Source organism: Hypomesus transpacificus, chromosome 5 (genome assembly GCF_021917145.1).
Source record: "Hypomesus transpacificus isolate Combined female chromosome 5, fHypTra1, whole genome shotgun sequence".
In the NCBI taxonomy this organism is placed as follows: domain Eukaryota; kingdom Metazoa; phylum Chordata; class Actinopteri; order Osmeriformes; family Osmeridae; genus Hypomesus; species Hypomesus transpacificus.
Window position 1 is genome coordinate 1,368,515 of NC_061064.1, and position 19,624 is coordinate 1,388,138.

A 19,624-nucleotide genomic window follows, 5' to 3' on the forward strand; every position below is an offset into this window, starting at 1 on the left:
GGTTGGCGAGGGATAATATTGCTCCCTAATAATATGTAGGCTACATTACCTCGGACCAGAATTACCTCGGACCAGAATATGATTGACCCTAAAACCAGTTTCTTGACACATACGCTGATTACATTTATTTTGAAAAAGCAGTTACATCGAGATCACTGACGTAAAAACATGTCGAAGGAATGTCCAGCTGGAAATTTAACACGTCATATCTTTATTTGATGAATGTAAGTAGACTATGCATGAAAAGCAGAATCATTTAAATGCACTTCTCAATATGGCTTTTATTCTAAACTTATGTTGTAGCCTAAGATACATTAGTTAACCTGCAACCAAACTAAAATATGTGCATGTTGATATGTCGATGCGAAACTGCTTCACATGCGTTCTCGATATACAATCTGGTTCGCCAACCGCGAAGACCGGGCGCCAAAAACGAAGTACAGTCAGCGATTTCAAAACCTAGCCAATAGCAGGAGGAGAAATACGAATGCGTTTTAAACCTTATCAGAGCCTGTTTTACTTTGTTTTCGTTCACCACACTAGAGGGTGGTCGAGTCGTATTTTTTGATGAAGCCAGTCTTGAAAATGCTAGAACATAACCAATCTAGGTCTAATGTCTTGGATTTAGCCCCCACCAGACCACATACGTAATAGCTCGTGGTGGTCATAGTGTACATGCAAAAATAAACATTTTGTAGTCAAATGCTTAAAATGTGTTTATTGTTTTCTCAAGTAAAAACAGACCACCACCCCATGAAAGATGCGAACATATCTCAAAACTCATAGCTACAGTTGGTACATAGGAGTTACGAGCACTGAAGTTATCAGGATTTTACTCGCTTTGCCCCCTCCACATAGTCTTCCTTCGTCAGCCGGTAGCCCCAGTGTTGTAATGTCTGTCTGACCACTGGAGAGACTGCTAAATTGTCAAAGCCACAGCCCGACCGGACTATTTTAGTGATGAGATTATTCTTCCATCTGCCTCTCAGTCCCGTACATTTAGCCCATCGTCCCACCTGCCGCTCATCATCCTGGGTACGTCTGCCCTGGTAGAACCTGTCACAAATCAGCATCAAAACTGGATTTTGATCGTGTTTCAGTCACCACATTATGGATATCATAGCTGCACGTTTCTTAAACAATTATTTGGCATCCTGCCTTTGGGCACCCTTACCCTTGATATTATTTTACATAGATTATTTGAAATAAAATAAGTCTTGGATGTTATTCCTGAGCTGTTGCTTTCACACCTGCAGTACCACTGAAACCATCCATAGGGATCCTGGGTAACGATCCAGCCACTGCTCTCCCACATCTCCAGACTGCCGCCGCACTTCACTTTGTACGTGTTTACATCTTCCCTGTATGCAGAGGAGGCCACCTGTACAAGACAAACAATTACACTTCAATACAAAACATTTTAGGACATAAATACATTTAAGTACCTTCTTAATTCCAAAGCAATGTATAATTAAATTGGCATGGACACCAGTAACCAGTTGTTCAATATGTATCTGCAGGAAGTTTGATTCACAGAGAAAATGTCATTATATTTATTAGTAAAATTTTTTTTTGGAGAAATCACCTGTTTGGGAATGTCTAAACTTTTCAGCCAGTCTTCAGGGAGCTCTTTCCAAACATCTTGGTAGTTTTGCTCTTAAAAACATTGGAAAACCAGACATTAGTTTGTAGTTCAATTAAAATCTCACTCATCTAAGTTTACAATGAAGTAAAGGACTCACTTGTGACGCTGGAGTGTATTGGTCTAAAGTATGTTCCTCCAAAGCTTCCAGCTTGGAGCACTTCCTTTGGAGTCATATTAGGCCGGAACATTGGGAACCCTAAAAGGATTTACAGGTAATATGAGTATACAGAATAGGTATTAAATAAATATGTCAGTACATCAAGCAATATGACATTACATAGGTTATAAATATAGGCATAGGCTAGACTTCTAAGACCTTATGTTTTTCGTTCACCCCCACCAACTATACCTGTGAACACAAGTTCTCCTTTCCCATTTCTTTCGACCTCTGGGCCACCATCCTGAGTTTTTTTCTTGCTCGACTCTATGGAGCTCTGTGAAACTGAGGTGTCCAAACGTTTTCGTTTCTTCTGAAGTGAGTCATCCTTAACTTTCTTGTCTGTAGGTAGTTTTGTCACAAATATGTAAGCTCGTAGCGTGAACTTCACATTTTCTGAAATATTCAAGAGCAACTCTCTGTTGTTTTTGTATCCTACCTTTGACAATAGTTTTCTTTGCACATTCAGTTGAGAGTACATTGCTTGACGTGGGAATCTTGTCATGGTTCGTTTTACCTGCATTTAAACAAGAATGCAGTTTCAGAGTTACCCATTTTCGGAACACTACAAACCATTTGAAAACAACAATTAAAAATGTCCGGTTATTTCACTTGCCATCATCCTTTGTTTTGAACTTCTTCCCTGCAACACTTTCATCAACAGAAGAGGGTGCCTTTCTTTTAGCTCGTTCAGTGATCTTTTTGTTTTTCCCTTTCTCCATTTTCCGTTAGAATCCAAAAGATGAATTTAAATACTTTAAGCAAACAGCCAAAGCGGCCTTTGAAATCTTTCAGTCGAATCCAAACGATTACAATAAGTGCGTATGGTTTATGCAGTAAATCTGTAGTTAACTAGCGTTAGGCAAAGAAACCATTGGAGAAATATATTGGTTTTGTAACAGCAAAATGCCACTTCCTGTGTGTAAAATAGTAACCAATCAGATCTCTGATCGCCGCACAGACAAGCACACAACATCAGCCAATGAAAAATAACTTTCTCACCACAGTAGAACCAACGCCTCATTAGTTTTGTTGACCCTGTTGTCGACCTTAACGTCACAAAATTATTTAAACCTACCCGCTAACAAATGTTTAACACAAACATTTACATATCTATAATTATAATCTACATTTGTATGCCATTTAATGCTTGTGGTATTACATCTTATTGTGGACAATACAGCCAAAAAATCCAACTTATTTACATTATTATCTTGTCGAATGTAGGAAATCTTTTGAACATCTTTGTTTTCTTTAACCCAGTCTGTCAGTGGCGGGTATGGCTAGCAGTGCGTCCACTACCCCCTGGATCTTCTGGACAAAATCCACAATAGTTGGCCAGTTGGATATATGCATTGCCAGCTGCTTTCTATCATAGTGGATCTAAGACTAATTGCCTCTTATTTTCATGCTACTAGAGAAAAGATGGCTTGCTATAACCCTAACCCTATAAAACAATTTGATTTCATGTCAATTACCTTCTCGGTGATTTTACAGGCAAACACTCATTAGTCTAATGTCATACATGACTATTATCTACATTTAAGAGGCCATTAATTCACCTTGATCAGCAATCAAGACCGTATATTTAACTTGGCTATTTTTATTTCGTTGTTTGTGTCCTTTCCTTTTAAATATCTCCGCCACTATCACGTGGTACAAACCCGGAAACGTCCGTTTATTTACAACGCCACATAGCATGACCTAACCATCGTCATCTGTCAGTAAGATATATTTATTAGCCATTCAAACACTTTCTCGAAATTAAAATGGAAAACTACGACAAACAGTCATTGAACGCAATGCCTGGTCCTGTTCCTGATTTCAGGGGGTAAGTAGCTGCAGTGTTGGCTGGCTAGCTAGCTAGATTAGATATAGCTACCTACTGTGCAGTGTTGGCAGTCTAGGAGAAAGACCCTGACTTAATTGCAATAGTCAAAACAAGTCTCGATAGCCAAACCGCTGTTTTCAAAGTAAATAATGCTGGATGTGGTCCAATATGGATGGTCACGCATGTCTTTCCGATTTGTTTTCTTCCAGAAATGATGGGTCGTTGGTGTCAGTACTGAGGACGTTGCTGATCTTTACTATTATGATGATTACCTTGCCAATAGGTTTATACTTTGCCACAAAAGCTTATTTGTTTGAAGGTAAAATCTATTATTTCAAAGTGTTTCCTAACCCTTTGATCGTTTGAATCAGGAAAATAAAATAACATGCATACTATATACCATTAAAAGAAGCTCCTAACTAATGATCCACTAATAGATTTATGAAAAATTAAGAACTGTATGATGTGACTATGATTTTGTCTGATTTCCAGCCTCCATGGGATATTCCAGCAATGACAGCTATTTCTATGCTGCCATAGTGGCAGTTGTGGCCGTCCATGTGATCTTGGGTCTCTTTGTGTACGTCGCCTGGAATGAAGGCTCCCGCCAAACCAGAGAGGGCAAGCAAGACTAGACGAGTCAAATATTTGTGTAACTGTGGTTCAGCAGAAGAGCACAGAAGACACAGGGCCTCTCAGAGGCCTGGAGCCCACAGACCACAAATGCATTGACCTGGTTGAAATGAAATGGTTGATATTTGCAGGGTTGTCTGTTGAGTCATGGAGATGTCAGTGTCTGAAGTGGCAGTAACTGGCCAGAGAGAAGAGCAACTGCAGAATCTGCTTGTCCAGTTATGGAAATTGGGGACAGAAATTGTTAATAAATCAGTCCCTATTGCAGCCATTATTTGTTTTGTTGGTTAATCAGATACAGCCCCTTGCTTATGTAGTCATCAGGTCAGTAGATGAGAGGCACAACAAACATTGTATAATGTATGCTAATGGTCACTTTATATATCATAACATGATCTTATTTTTTCCATGGTCATGATCCAGTCTTTAGTAAATTACAGCATTGTCTCTTGTAAAAATATTTTCCTACAAACCTCATAGCCACACACATTTCAGCTCTTTTGTTACTTGATTTGATATATTCTGAATTAAAACATGTTCCCAACAGGTTTATTCCCATTTTTTCTTATGTAGAAGCTCGTATGTAAAATGTTTGTCCTCCAAATGTGAAGTGTCAGTATCTCAACCCCTGAAAATACAAAAACATTTTCCAAGTCAGGCCCCCCAAAAAACAAGTAATGTATTCTAGTGCCAGTATTACTACCAAACTTCATTAACTGTGAAGAAAGGCCCTACTGTATTTTCCATCCATCTTATATCACAACCATGTAAGGATCATCACTGTGCTGAGGAGGATGCCAGAAATGGCACATAAAGAAAATATGAAGCAGATGCGTTCACAGCAGGAAAGTGGCAGCCATGTGTCTGAGGTCAGGACTTCAGGATTGTATAACTGTCCCAGTGGATTGACAGAAATATGGGAATATTTTTACACCGGCAAGATGGTCTGTTACATTAGCACTACTTGTGGGTTGAATATAATTATTACCCTTGAATATAAGTTTAGACATTTATGTGTTAACTAGCTGATAGTTGACACTCATCGGACTTAGCATTTATAGAGTTTCAACTGCACCTTGTTTGCTCATGCAGAAAATCATGCAGGTTGTTTCAAACATGTCTTTTAGGGCATGGTCATGTGTGTGTGTGTTATCCCTTAACTAACTCGGATGATATAGATTGTTCGGTGTGTTTTTCACAAGGTTAATTTCCATTAGCCCGTATTTATCCCTGAATCACTGATTATATGTTCTGTACGATAATGACTTAAGAAGGAAGTGCATCAAAGTTTTTATTTTTTCATACATTTTTTAAGATCTTTATCGAACATAATTAACACATCATACATGTATTATGGCATTTGCAATGTCAAATCAACAAGTATCATCGCAAGGCCCATGGTGGCTTCTGCTTGGTGTTAATATCCATCTTATCTTGAAACCTAGTGTATTTCCATTGTGTACAGAGAACAATCTTAATTGACAGTTTGACAATGCTTCAACCACAAAAAAAGAAAAAAACAAAATTGTTCATCAAAATCTTTTATTTTACAAATCACCCACAGGCTTTCCATTTGTTTACAAATCCCAGATCTAATAAAACAACGAATCATAAGAGTTAGTCAATGAGTAATCTGCATGGTATGATTGTGCTGACAAGCCTTTAATTATTACATCCAAGCATGTCGGTGAGGATTAAATAATATTAAGGATAGCGTTTCTGTCTTCCAAAATATAAATATTTCCCCAGTCGCCATGGACACATATGCACTCATATCCTGTGGGCATATTTATTGTGCAATAGTAACACAGGATGAATCACCAAGTACCCACCCATTTGTAGCCTTTATTTTTTCTCCCGTTTTTTATTTTCACTTTATTTACCGATAAACCCATGAATTTGGCAATTACAATCAATCGCCAATCATCAGTTTTCCTGTTTATTAGCCTTCTGAAATTTTCACAATGCTCGCAGTGTCACTCATCAGAAGGGAAGTCCGCCCGCTGTGTTCTCCCAGATAGCCAAGTCATGTTAATTAGAAGTAGCCTATTGAACCAAACATACATCTATGCAATCTTACATCCACATTCAAACATTTAGATGTTAAGGCAGCAATAGCTTTTCACCGACACTTTTTTAACCATATATGTTTACCTGATTTTCTAAAATGACATGCCACATTTCGACTTGGCCACTTAAGTTTACAATTCAATTTGTCATGTAGACATTTGGTTGAGAATTACCATATTATTGTGACATAGGCTAGCCCTACAGTAACTACCTATATTATGCCCCAATCTGCCAACTGCACGAACCTATTTTTACTTATTATAAATTATGAATTATAAAACGGCAAGTGTAGCCTTAAGGAGGTTATGTCAATGAAGTTAGTTATTCCGGTTACCACTCTGCTTTACTTTGGTCACTCCCTTTAACTCCTTTTATGGTATGACGCAGACTGACGCTGTTCACTGTGAGCGTGTGGGTTGGAAAATGATCATCATAGCAGAAAGAACTTCGTAGTTATTCATTGCAGACTGAAACGGAGCCAGTTGCATAACGCTTTTATGCGTGTCTAAGAACAGGACAGGACTCGGAAAAACTCTTATTTGCTGACTACTCTTAAGGTCCACTGATTCACGAATCTTTGACTAAGGTACGTCCATGCATTGTTGCTTTAACTTTAAGTTGTAGCCTACATTGACCCGGTTAGGCTAGATGACATAAGTAGCCTACCAACTGTTGGAATATTCTGACACAAAGCTTACTTGTCTACTGGACATAGAATATGCGTAAGATACAACAAGGTGGAACTTGTTGCGTGGTGACTTGTGATAACAATTCGCGATTTATTTTCCGCGATTATCTTATTTTGGTTCTGGTCGGAACACCTGAATGAAAGCTTGTTGTGCAGCTACGTTACGCATCTTGCAGATGCGTTTTATGACAGAAATCATAAATAGCACACAGTCTCAAGGCTACAAGGAAAGTAAGCTGGTTGGTTATCCATGATTGAACCGTTAATGTTTTTTGAGGGACGAATCTTGTGAAATGGCACCTTCGCCAATTTGTCTGAAATAAATAAATAATCAAAGTAGTGTAGTGGACATACATGTATTGTTACGTAATATAGTGATTCAAGACGAATAATGAGCCGGTATGTGACGTCAGGGCATGGAATATACTGTTCGGACTGTACCATGAAGAATTTTGGCGTGAGCTTCTGACGTAGGCTACATCCTTGCATATTGCATCATAGAAAAGTATGTATTGTTGAGGTAAAGGTTTTCACTAGGCCTATGTGAGTTTGTCAAATTTGGCCTCCACTTCCGCTCCTTAAATTGGAAGTAACTCAGGGAATAGCCTACAATTGACTAATCTATCCGTCCACTCACCTGAAAACATATAGGCCTATCTGTCAGTCCCAGGTTAAGGCATAGTGACAGTGTATCTTGTCTCGTGCAGCACATTTTTATTCATGCACAGTTTCTGTTTTGTGTTGGAAATATTTTTTAAATAATGTTTTGCTTTATGGCTCATGGACATATTAATTTGTAGCCTCTTTGTGTGGAGCAAAGTGTCTAGTTCCACGAGTTCAGACGTCTAATTCTGAGTGAAGGGTGAAGGGATGATCAAGTGAGATAAGTACTAGGTCAAGTGCCAAGATCTCTGTAGAAATTAGGTCTTATGTTTAAACACTGACTGCCCTCTACTGGGAATATTATTTTTTGCTCTTTAAGTCACATTCAGAATCTGTCACTACACTCACGAATACCTGCACAGTTTCATTCTCTCATCAAGTCTAGTATAAACAATCTATTTTTTTGTGATTCAAAAGGAAATTAGGTCCTTGCCCCACTTCAGAGTGGAAAGGGTTTTTGCTTCTCTTTGCCTGAAAAGATGCTGTGTTAACGTTAGGTAACTGATGACACGCAGCCTAGTCTCTGATGTCGAGCCTGCTGGAGGGAAAGTAGGTCAGTAGGCCATGTCCTGCATGCGGAACGCTAGTCAGAATAACACTGGAGCTGCTTAGTGTGACTGGTCATGCACAAATGGTGCAGGTCTGCGCGAGTCAAAGGCATTTCAAACGTGCGCTGTCCCTTTAAAACAGAATGAGCCTCTCCGCAAAGCTATGATGAATTTTCAATCCTTGTTGATTCAATTCAGCCACATAAGAAACGGCAGGTTTATTTGGCATATAAAATGAGCTGTGTCACCCTTTTCATACCTGAAGCATCATCTTTAATAATCCTTTATGCCTTCTCAGTGGAATCAACCTAGTGGGATAAAAATATAGGCAGATATCTGATTTGTTTACTTCTAATGTATTTGTTTAGCATTTATATATGCAATTATTCTAACAGTAGCATACTTCTGGGATGTGAAATTGTTCGAGTCTTGAACATGAACCCATAGGATTTTGACACCCAGGTGGACTTTTCTATCAATTAAGGCATTCTGGGAAATCTGTAAGAATTTAGTGTGCGTGTGAATACAAAGAAGTCTTCTGCCTCTCTCTTCCTAGGATCTCTCGCTCTCTCTCTCTCTCTCTCTCTCTCTCTCTCTCTCTCTCTCTCTCTCTCTCTCTCTCTCTCTCTCTCTCTCTCTCTCTCTCTCTCGCCTGCTTTCAAGGTGCTCTTTTTATCTCTTTCCCTGAAATTCAAATGTTACTTCTAAAAGTGTTGACAATTTACTCATTAAGTGATCTCTTAAACCAGCCAGGGCCTGCTTGAACCCTCCCTTTGGTTTATACTACATAATAGATTTATTTAAAAGCACTTATTACTGAGACCACTTGAAAATAATGTAGAAATTAAATTACTCTGGCAGTGCACAAAAGTTATATTTATATATATATAATATATATATATATTATATATATAGAAGAGATTCCTCTATTCAGCTCCATCCCTCTGTTCAGATGTGCAACGTCATATGTGTGTCAGCTGTGCTTAGCTTGCCTCATCACTGACACCATGCAGCATGGCTAATGTCCTGCCTTGGGCATGGCCAGCGCCAACATCATTCACAAAACTGCTTTCTGTGGCACTGATTCCTGGGCGTTTATTTTCAAGATGTGTTCATGGCTTTTGTGTTTTGGAGACAGGTTATCAAGAGGAAGCTAATCTCATGATGTGAGGTTTAACCTAACTTGGGTTAGGGTTAGATTGCGGTGCTTGAATTAAACATGAAAAACAAGGTCCATTTCTCCATTCATTGATTCTAATTCCCTTATGCAACACTGATTTCACCACCAGTCAATCTTGAGTGGAATGTCAATCAGTTTTACATTGTTGGTGTGATGGATTATGTCACGGTTCCTGACCTTCATGACCTACAGACCTAAAATGGTGCTGTTGTTACCTAGGAGACAACAGAGCATCTGATCTAATACACGAGAGACACTGGAGAAATCTAACCAAAAGCCAGAGCCAGAATTTCAGAACATGATTGGCTGATACGTCAGACAGCTTGTAGTTTAGCTAGAAGTTTTTCGTCATAAAAAAAGAGACTTTACAGTATCTGGAACTACATTCCTTGTGCTTGGCAAGTGGTTCCTCTGCCCATTGGAACCATGTTGCACATGACTCTTTAGAGTATGTCTGGTATTCATGTCACCCGCTTTAACCTTCTAACTGTGACAGACCAAATGTTCAGCTCCGGTTATATAACTGCCGGTACAGACGTCATTGGCCTCTGCTGATGTCGCTCATCTCCTGCTCCACAGCAAACACTCTTTGTATTCAGTAGCTACGGGCGCAGACCTACTAGAGCATGATTAAGACACTTAATTGCTTTTTCCTTTTATGTTTCTTCCTGTGTTTACTGGGATTCATGTTACGTGAACTGGCACGCAACTTCAGAGTCAAAATGTCAAATACCATCATGCGTCCGGTACAGTGAGTAGTGATGTCTGTGGGACATTCTTGAAACACATTACCACTGTGTACTCCAGTTTTTCCACCTCGCTGAGAGACAAGTGTTTAACCTGAGAGACTTGAAGAGTGGTTTCGTTTATGGCTTTTTATTCACTAGGTAGATCATCCCTCCCACACAAATGAGTACTGTTAGCAGAGAGGTGAAAATACACCAGACAGGGCTTGCTCCGTACCCCAGGCAGGGCTTGCTCCGTACTCCAGACAGGGCTTGCTCCGTACTCCAGACAGGGCTTGCTCCGTACCCCAGACAGGGCTTGCTCCGTACCCCAGACAGGGCTTGCTCCGTACACCAGACAGGGCTTGCTCCGTACCCCAGACAGGGCTTGCTCCGTACCCCAGACAGGGCTTGCTCCGTACCCCAGACAGGGCTTGTTCCGTACCCCAGACAGGGCTTGCTCCGTACCCCAGACAGGGCTTGCTCCATACCCTAGACAGGGCTTGCTCCATACCCCATGCAGGGTTTCCCTCAATGCATGAGCTATTCCCGCTCTCTGTCTTTATGAACCTGGCTTTCGTTTGGCTGCCAGTTCATACTGGCGGTTGACGCGTTATCAGCACCTCCCAAGGCAAAAGGTCACAGTCAAGGATTGGGTGTGGTCACTCTAGTTGTTTCCTATGAAGGAAGACTATCTGGGCTGGCCCTGCCCTTGTGTGTGAATGACCTAGATGTTGGACTCAGGGTGTCATCTGTGTGTTAGTGAGGCAGTCACTGGATTTGTGTTGTGAAACGGCTTTCTGAAGCTGCCTCCAAAGTCAGAACGTCCGTCTGCCAAAGAAATAGATTGAGTAGTAGAAAGGGATATTTTTTTACGAAAGCATATTTAATTTGACCACTTCTTGAGTTCAATTGTTTCTACAAACATTGTCATGGACAGTCATTGTGAACAAAATTACTTAATAATATTTAATTAACATGTGCCTTCAGAACCCAAGACACTAAAGTAGTTCATGCCCATGCCCATGTGTTACCACCAGCTAACCTCGGCTGGAGTTAGTCATGCCGATTTGCTCGTGTCCCTTGACCTCCTCTACATGTTTGTATGAGTTTTTCCATTTGAACAGTATCTCCAGCACACACTCACACTGAGTCCCGCCTCTGTGTACACATGTCAAGAGGGAGACACAGGGATATGAGTTTCAAGCAGTCAACACTTTCGTGGCTTTTCCCAGATGACACAGAGGGCAGGAGATGGTTTTAATCTTGAACAATGAGAGCAAAATGAGGTTGTAATTGAGGGGGAATGAGACATAGGATCATATTTTCCAGAGCGGTGTGCTTCACTTGAGGGCAGAGTAGACTTACGCTTCAGTGCAGGCTTAAATACTTATGTTATGATCATGATCATGTTTTTTCAGCCCAATATGTTCCTTCAGGGTAACATAACAGAATCGTGAGCGTTCTTCAGCCAATAATTCAATTAAAGATGGAGTCTTCTCTGATCCTGTGCACAGAGAGCGCTGAATGGGCCTTTCCACTCCTGCCCTAGAATCCTGACCCATATAGCTGCTCACACACTGCTTTAGGTAACTGTCATCATGCAGGAAGCAAGGATTTGGTCTTTTACTCTGGTGCACACACCATGATGGTTCATGAAGTCATCTGTGCTTTTCATGTTTTTTGTTGTTTTTCTACACTTCTGTAGTCCATTATTAAACTCTTAAGATTTAGATTCACAAAGAAAAACGTACCCATGAAATATCCTCCTTGTTAAAGTAATGGTCCAAGTCAAGGAGCTATTTCATGATTTGTCAAGGGAAATCCCAGACATATTATCTTACTGTAGTATGTACTTAGGACTTTCATTTAACTGAATTATTCAATAAGTTACCAGTCACCTCCACATTATTTTGTCAATGCCTTCATATAGCAAACTCCATCAGTCAAGGTATTCAAAGTCTATTACATGTTGAAATACATTATTTACACTGTTTATGCCTCTGGTACAGTAGTTTTGGACCCATGTGTAATTGATCATTTATCAAAGTCAGACACTCGCTTCATGGCAGGTGGATTTCTAACACAGCCTCTATGATTAGATGATTAACCTGGTGTGTATTACCACAGTCATTGGCAAAGTAATTTGATGGGAGTTTGTGTTAAAGCTCTCTGATTGATAAATTCATAGGAACTGTGTATTAATCACGTCTGTATAAATCTGAACAAATCATGAATCAGTAATACTAATGAATAAAATACATTTTCTACAGACTAATGAAATAACTTTTTTAGATCCTCAAAAGATGAAAAACTTCATGATTCAGTTTGCATGTTGCTTGCTTACAGAAAGGTCCATTGATTTGACATGAATAATTTCTTATATAATCTATTTGTTGAAGCTATTCTGTCTGCATGTGACACCAACTCAACAGCATCAGATATTAGCACCTGGAATGTTTGTGAGTGCATGACAATGTCAGCCTACTCCCTGTCATGGCATGAAATGAATTCAGAGAGAGCCTGCAGTCAAATAATGATCATTTGATATGGACTTGTCAGCTGCTCCCAACTCACATGATGTCTCCTGTGCGTGTTGTGGAAGGTGTCACTTCTCAGAAGCTGATGCTTGTGCCCCCATTGTTGCTGTGATTTGGGAATGCTTTTTACACATGCTATCTTTATAGCATCAGCGCAGGTATGTTCACATGTTGAAGCAGACTGGTGATGGTTGGAAGATGGGATGTTGATTTAAACTGTTACATCTGAAAATTTTTTTTCTTTACGGATATCTCCATCAAGATGTTTTAGGTGATGGGTTGGTCAGGTGAATAAGTCTGAAATAAGTCTGGCATGCTGTATGTTGCAATTGCCAATGATAGCCAATTTTGATATTTGTTTCCAAAAAGAGAAGTCATTCTGAAAAGAGATCATACTTCTGGACATAATATTTTAATATTTGTTTGGATGTACCTTTCTCATACACAGATTTAGCAGTTTAGAATCCGAACTGTAATCTGAAAAGTACACAAAAGCAAATTCTTGTCACGGCTCCTAACATTCCTCAGCAGATTACCTTGTGAATTATTCCAGAATTGACACTGTTTACTTTCCACTCACTGTTCGATGAGGTGAGAAGTAGAACTGTCTTGGGTGATGGAAAACAGAAGACCATTATGAATCTCTACCACATAACGTTTCCATGGGAACACAGAGCGAACAGCATCACCCACAGTCTGATTAATGACAGTCAGTTGCTTCAGAGGCGGACGGTGATGACATCACAGACATCAGCATCACAGATGCCAGCGAGAGGCAGTATGCCGCAGCATGTTCTTAGTATTAACGTTTTCTATTCTATTTATTTATTTATTTAGGCTTCTAATTTCTCTGTATTCTAGAACCAAGATATCCCTGTTGGGAGGGGGGCATTAAACAAGACACAGTCCATCCATTTGTTATGTCAAGTAGACCATTTATGAACTCTCACTGTCATCCCATTATCCAGTTGCCTGACCTACATAACAGAAAGGAACTAATCTGTACGTAGGCGGATGGTGAATAATACAGTGAAATGTGGGAGATCTTTATGAATCATATATATGGCTCAGACCTCCTGGCATGAGTACAGTTCTGTTTGCATGATGCAGCATCCTTCTCGTAGAATAGTTCAGTTTGTCATTACCGTCTTAATATTCTCATGTTTGATCAGCTTTCTAGCTAAAGCAGTATTTTCCATCAGTGACACCGTATTTAGTACAGATCTCCATGTTTAGTTTTCTATGCCCACCAGTGAGATGGGTTTTGATTTAAGGTCAGATTTAATTAAACGCTTCCATCATGCATATTGTAGGAGCACTTAGGTAACATAATTATGAACAAAACATTGCTTATTAACAACTCACATGCCTTAGAGAAGGGTGACACTTAACGTACAACCTGCATGACTAGGGGAACAATATTCAACACTTAGATTATCTGAGTGGTTCCAGAAAAGGTTTTTCCAAATCATCCCAATATCGTCATGCTTTAAGGTGCTTAATGACTGCAATGCTGAGAACAGACCCATTGGTCCTGTAGTCCTCGACTGAAAAGTTTTTGTAGTTTTGTTTATTCTTAACCACAAGTACTAAACACATTCATAAAGGAGCAGTAAAGTACTAAACACATTCATAAAGGAGCAGTAAAGTACTAAACACATTCATAAAGGAGCAGTAAAGTACTAAACACATTCATAAAGGAGCAGTAAAGTACTAAACACATTCATAAAGGAGCAGTAAAGTACTAAACACATTCATAAAGGAGCAGTAAAGTACTAAACACATTCATAAAGGAGCAGTAAAGTCTAAACACATTCATAAAGGAGCAGTAAAGTACTAAACACATTCATAAAGGAGCAGTAAAGTACTAAACACATTCATAAAGGAGCAGTAAAGTACTAAACACATTCATAAAGGAGCAGTAAAGTACTAAACACATTCATAAAGGAGCAGTAAAGTCTAAACACATTCATAAAGGAGCAGTAAAGTACTAAACACATTCATAAAGGAGCAGTAAAGTACTAAACACATTCATAAAGGAGCAGTAAAGTACTAAACACATTCATAAAGGAGCAGTAAAGTCTAAACACATTCATAAAGGAGCAGTAAAGTACTAAACACATTCATAAAGGAGCAGTAAAGTACTAAACACATTCATAAAGGAGCAGTAAAGTACTAAACACATTCATAAAGGAGCAGTAAAGTACTAAACACATTCATAAAGGAGCAGGAAAGTACTAAACACATTCATAAAGGAGCAGTAAAGTCTAAACACATTCATAAAGGAGCAGTAAAGTACTAAACACATTCATAAAGGAGCAGTAAAGTACTAAACACATTCATAAAGGAGCAGTAAAGTCTAAACACATTCATAAAGGAGCAGTAAAGTACTAAACACATTCATAAAGGAGCAGTAAAGTCTAAACACATTCATAAAGGAGCAGTAAAGTACTAAACACATTCATAAAGGAGCAGTAAAGTACTAAACACATTCATAAAGGAGCAGTAAAGTCTAAACACATTCATAAAGGAGCAGTAAAGTCTAAACACATTCATAAAGGAGCAGTAAAGTCTAAACACATTCATAAAGGAGCAGTAAAGTACTAAACACATTCATAAAGGAGCAGTAAAGTACTAAACACATTCATAAAGGAGCAGTAAAGTACTAAACACATTCATAAAGGAGCAGTAAAGTACTAAACACATTCATAAAGGAGCAGTAAAGTCTAAACACATTCATAAAGGAGCAGTAAAGTCTAAACACATTCATAAAGGAGCAGTAAAGTCTAAACACATTCATAAAGGAGCAGTAAAGTACTAAACACATTCATAAAGGAGCAGTAAAGTCTAAACACATTCATAAAGGAGCAGTAAAGTCTAAACACATTCATAAAGGAGCAGTAAAGTACTAAACACATTCATAAAGGAGCAGTAAAGTACTAAACACATTCATAAAGGAGCAGTAAAGTACTAAACACATTCATAAAGGAGCAGTAAAGTACTAAACACATTCATAAAGGAGCAGTAAAGTCTAAACACATTCATAAAGGAGCAGTAAAGTCTAAACACATTCATAAAGGAGCAGTAAAGTCTAAACACATTCATAAAGGAGCAGTAAAGTACTAAACACATTCATAAAGGAGCAGTAAAGTGAATTAACAAACATTTTGTATAATGTTTCATCGGTTGAAATGATGGCTGTACTTCTAATGTTGTTGTGGGAGCAATTACTTTTGTAAAGCACAAGGCCTATAGGTAAATAATTGATTCTGTTTCCTGAAATTGAAGTCAACTTTTAATTCCCATTAGAGGAAGTTTCTGTCCATAAATGGGATATTTATTAACTCACAAGGTTTAAAGTTGAAACGTGCACAAGGCATGTGTCAGCAATTTAGACTCTCATGTAAACAGAGTAATAATATTTTATTGCCTTGGATATCCACCACACTGAAATCTTTTCCTTGTAGCAGTTGAAAGTTGTGTTGTGGACTAGCTGACATCGGAGTGTGGTGACAAATGCAACTTGTAAGTTAAAGACATAGCATACACTTACTGTGAAGATCCATTTTCACAGACATGACATTTGCCTTTTGCTCTTTTTAATTAATTTCAACTAATCAAGTACATGTCGAAGATGTGTCAATGAAATACTGTATGATATAATGTGGATGACAAGGTTGTTTGCGTTAGTGTTCTCAAGGAACTAAAGTGTGCTGCTCAGTGAAAATATGTAACAAAGCATAAACATGAGGTTGAGATCGGTGACTAAAAAACTAAGAAGAATAGTCAGATAAGAGTACGTGTGTTTTCATACAGGTTTATGATTCACTGTGTTCAACTGAGCACAGATTCACTGTGTTCAACTGAGCACATATTCTTGGCTTTCTGTCATTGGCGTGGACAGCCTAGCATAATGGTAGAGCTAGGGGTTTTGGGTCTCCAGTCAAAATGCCATTGAGGGGTCCTCTACGGTGGCCCGGAAGTGCAAATTACACCCCCTAATATGAGTACATCCCCCAAATGAAAATACTCCCCCCCCAATACGAGTCAACTCCCCCCAAATCGGATGAATTCTTCTATAGCCAAACACATGTTCTGGTGCACGTAAATCTGCCAGGCTATTGCATTTTGTACTTCTGTCGATCAATTTCTTATTTATTGTTAGTTAGCCTACTGCATCCAATCAGCGCTAAAGTGTAGTACCTACCCTTTCCGTTCAGAGTTAATGTAATGTGTTTTTGAGTTAATGTAATGTCGTTTTCCATTTGGGGGAGCGCGTTTTTGTATTGGGGGGAGGTGAACAAATCATCCGATTTGGGGGGAGTTGACTCGTATTGGGGGGGAGCGCGTTTTTGTATTGGGGGGAGGTGAACAAGTCATCCGATTTGGGGGGAGTTGACTCTATTGGGGGGAGCAGGTTTTTGTATTGGGGGGAGGTGAACAAGTCATCCGTTTTGGGGGGAGTTGACTCGTATTGGGGGGGAGTATTTTCATTTGGGGGATGTACTCATATTAGGGGGTGTGGTTTGCACTTCAGGGCCACCGTAGTCCTCCTAGCTGTTAACCCCAAACAACAAATCCTGTAGGTTCCTTGTAAGCAGGTGGGGTCCCCTGCTGGACATGTGGCCCATAGCAAACTTGTGACACAGCTAAATCTGAGTCTGTCTAGCCCAGGGGTGTCAAACTCATTTCGCATCGTGGGCCACATACGGCCTAGGGAGATGTCAAGTGGGCCGGACCATTAAAATTATACCATACTCTGCTATAAATAACCAAAATATCATGTCTTTCTTCTGTGTTATCTAGTTTAATTGATACAAAGACCATATCGTATAAAGTCCGTCCAACCGCTTTAACAAGTAATGATCTCTTCGGTGGTGTAGTTGGTTAAAGCGTTGTACGATTACATATTGTTAATGCGAATCTGGGATCCCAAGTTCGCGCCCCAGTCCAGTGAATCTCGTACGATATTCTTTAACTTTTACTGTGAGAAAATGACATAATTCTAAAGGCCTACGGATGTATCACAACATTTTAATGTGTGAGCACTAATATCAGATCAAAATGAACACATGTAGCCTTAATTAAATATTGAATAACGTAGGGTAGTCTACCGTCGGAGACAACCACTACGCCTCATTCAGCCAGTTTAAACGGCTGCTAGATGACGCTGTTCATTTTCAAAGCGCCGATAGTTCGGCTCTTTGGGCCGGCACAATCCGGAAGAAACCATCAAAGCTTCACAAGGCATCGTTCGCCCATCCCTAGTAGAGACCAAGGTATTAATTGATACCGTCTGCTGTTTTCAGTCTGTCTCAGTGATGCGGCTTGTCTTCTACTCTGATGGAAAGAGTGCGCCCCCAAGTATTCGAATGGCGGTATACTGCAAGAGTGAATTAAAAATATTAATTCCATGTCTTTTATGCATTTTTTCCACTTTCAAATTATCCTGCGGGCCTGATCGAACCTCCTTGGGGGCCGGTTCCGGCCCGCGGGCCGTATGTTTGACACCCCTGGTCTAGCCTGTGTGACAGGATTCAAACCTAAGTCTGTACAAACTATCCCCTGAATCTTAAGTCCGACTTTAGTTGTTTGGAGACTTAACTCTAGCCCCGGGTGACTTAAGAATGTTCTCATACACAACCTCTCACCTACTGCATACGCACTCTGTAGGCTACAGTCCCTGCTAAATAGATGGGTCAGTCTTAACTCAAGTTATCATCAGGGTCAACAATGGAAGTAAGGTCAATAAATAATGAAAGAGGATTGCTAATTGCCTGACACCTTGAATGTTGTCAATCTGGTGTGGTAAAACACCTATAAAAAATGCATTTGGTTAAGGATTTTTAATGATACGCCTACAGTGTTTGTGTTTTCTACTCCAAAATGTTATAACGATCAAACAAACTGCGACTGATCAATGCGCCTTGCTTTGGGTGAACCATCCGCTACAAACCGGAGTTTAGATATCTCAATATGACTTAAATTGTGCCGTACGCCTGTAGTATCGTCTTCGCGTTATCTTTTTTTCTGACTGAGTATACTTCAGTGGTGTTGCACAGCCGGTTGCTAATGATGTCGTTTGCCAAGTATTGAGCTACCGACTGACCTACTTTCCCCTGTTCTCAGCGACTCAGTGCTGTTTATAAGAGACTGCCAACGGAGTATGTTGAGTGTGACAGAAGGACTGAGGAAAAAGCCAACAAGCACAACTCATGGAATTGTTTAGTGATAGTCTTTTATAATAAGTATTTCGGGCTATTTCGAATTTGTATTTATAATAGACCCTCGCACAGCTAGGTTATCTCTTCGTAATTATTTGCGGTGAGCTGGCTAACCTACTTGGCTCTGAGCGAATTACATCGGCAATGTTGTAAAACGAGTAGGCAACCTTTCAAAGTAAAGTATGTATCTGTAAGTCAAAGAAAGTCCAGTCTTCAAGGTATGTAATGTACTCTGTCGATTTATTACATTTAAACGTGATGTTATAGTTATTTCAATTGCATGCGTGTTGAAATGTCATACTCGGAATTGTCGCAATTTAGGTGTCAAAACATGACATTTTCCTTTTAAAAGCGTTCGGTTTTCGCAACCAAACTAGAGAAGCGCTCGTTTCTATTAGCATATTCCGGATATAGGTTAATAATTGCCTTAAAGGCCAAACGTAAGCTCACTGTGAGCAAAGCAACCATGGTGTGAAATATTTCTCGTAATGTTGATCATTAGCCTACAAGGTTTTCACTTGACATAAATTGAGCATTATAACCAAATAAACTGGAGATATCTAGTTCCAATTAACGCTACTCCTGTGTGTGCAATATTGAATATTGTAATCAATTATCTGACTGTCACAAACGGTGCACCCTGAATGCCGAGGTTTTTGGTCCTGGCATGGTTGTGAATCATAGTGCGAATACATGTCCAGTTTATCTGACTTGACTGTA

The 19,624-nt window shown here is 39.5% G+C and overlaps 3 protein-coding genes across 8 annotated transcripts in view; 2 read left to right on the forward strand and 1 right to left on the reverse strand.

Annotated features, from left to right (window-relative positions):
• Nucleotides 1-63: 63 nt before the first annotated feature.
• zgc:113208 (uncharacterized protein LOC550591 homolog) lies at nucleotides 64-2,738 on the reverse strand. The gene is made up of 7 exons (XM_047020620.1): nucleotides 2,419-2,738; nucleotides 2,242-2,319; nucleotides 1,995-2,144; nucleotides 1,743-1,841; nucleotides 1,586-1,656; nucleotides 1,251-1,381; nucleotides 64-1,056 (listed from the first exon to the last, which is right to left on the reverse strand). The coding sequence occupies exons 1-7, from the start codon at nucleotides 2,522-2,524 to the stop codon at nucleotides 825-827; spliced, it is 867 nt and encodes a 288-aa protein (XP_046876576.1). The 5' UTR covers nucleotides 2,525-2,738; the 3' UTR covers nucleotides 64-824.
• Nucleotides 2,739-3,443: 705 nt separating this feature from the next.
• vma21 (vacuolar ATPase assembly factor VMA21) lies at nucleotides 3,444-4,533 on the forward strand. Its single transcript, XM_047020621.1, has 3 exons — nucleotides 3,444-3,633; nucleotides 3,843-3,952; nucleotides 4,126-4,533. Exons 1-3 carry the CDS (start codon nucleotides 3,572-3,574, stop codon nucleotides 4,266-4,268), a joined length of 315 nt encoding a protein of 104 aa, XP_046876577.1. The 5' UTR covers nucleotides 3,444-3,571; the 3' UTR covers nucleotides 4,269-4,533.
• Nucleotides 4,534-6,750: 2,217 nt separating this feature from the next.
• Nucleotides 6,751-19,624, forward strand: part of npas2 (neuronal PAS domain protein 2) — a 32,417-nt gene continuing 19,543 nt past the window's right edge. For 3 of the 6 annotated variants that reach the window (XM_047020208.1, XM_047020213.1, XM_047020214.1), the window contains exon 1: nucleotides 6,751-6,922. The gene's annotated coding sequence lies outside the window, so the exon portion shown is untranslated. Of the gene's footprint in view, nucleotides 6,923-18,790; nucleotides 19,123-19,624 lie in introns of those variants that run through there. The other 3 variants (XM_047020211.1, XM_047020210.1, XM_047020209.1) reach the window with 2 other exon arrangements.

What these genes read in the sequence shown, in the direction of transcription:
- zgc:113208 (XM_047020620.1), bottom strand. Translation starts at nt 2,524, where the DNA reads ATGGAGAAAGGGAAAAACAAAAAGATCACTGAACGAGCTAAAAGAAAG. An exon ending in GTTCAAAACAAAGGATGATG is followed by an intron (nt 2,320 to 2,418) that starts GCAAGTGAAATA and finishes GTTTAAATGCAG; the next exon opens with GTAAAACGAACCATGACAAG. An exon ending in TGGTTTCAGTGGTACTGCAG is followed by an intron (nt 1,057 to 1,250) that starts GTGTGAAAGCAA and finishes GATTTGTGACAG; the next exon opens with GTTCTACCAGGGCAGACGTA.
- vma21 (XM_047020621.1), top strand. Translation starts at nt 3,572, where the DNA reads ATGGAAAACTACGACAAACAGTCATTGAACGCAATGCCTGGTCCTGTT. An exon ending in CCTGTTCCTGATTTCAGGGG is followed by an intron (nt 3,634 to 3,842) that starts GTAAGTAGCTGC and finishes GTTTTCTTCCAG; the next exon opens with AAATGATGGGTCGTTGGTGT. An exon ending in AAAAGCTTATTTGTTTGAAG is followed by an intron (nt 3,953 to 4,125) that starts GTAAAATCTATT and finishes TCTGATTTCCAG; the next exon opens with CCTCCATGGGATATTCCAGC.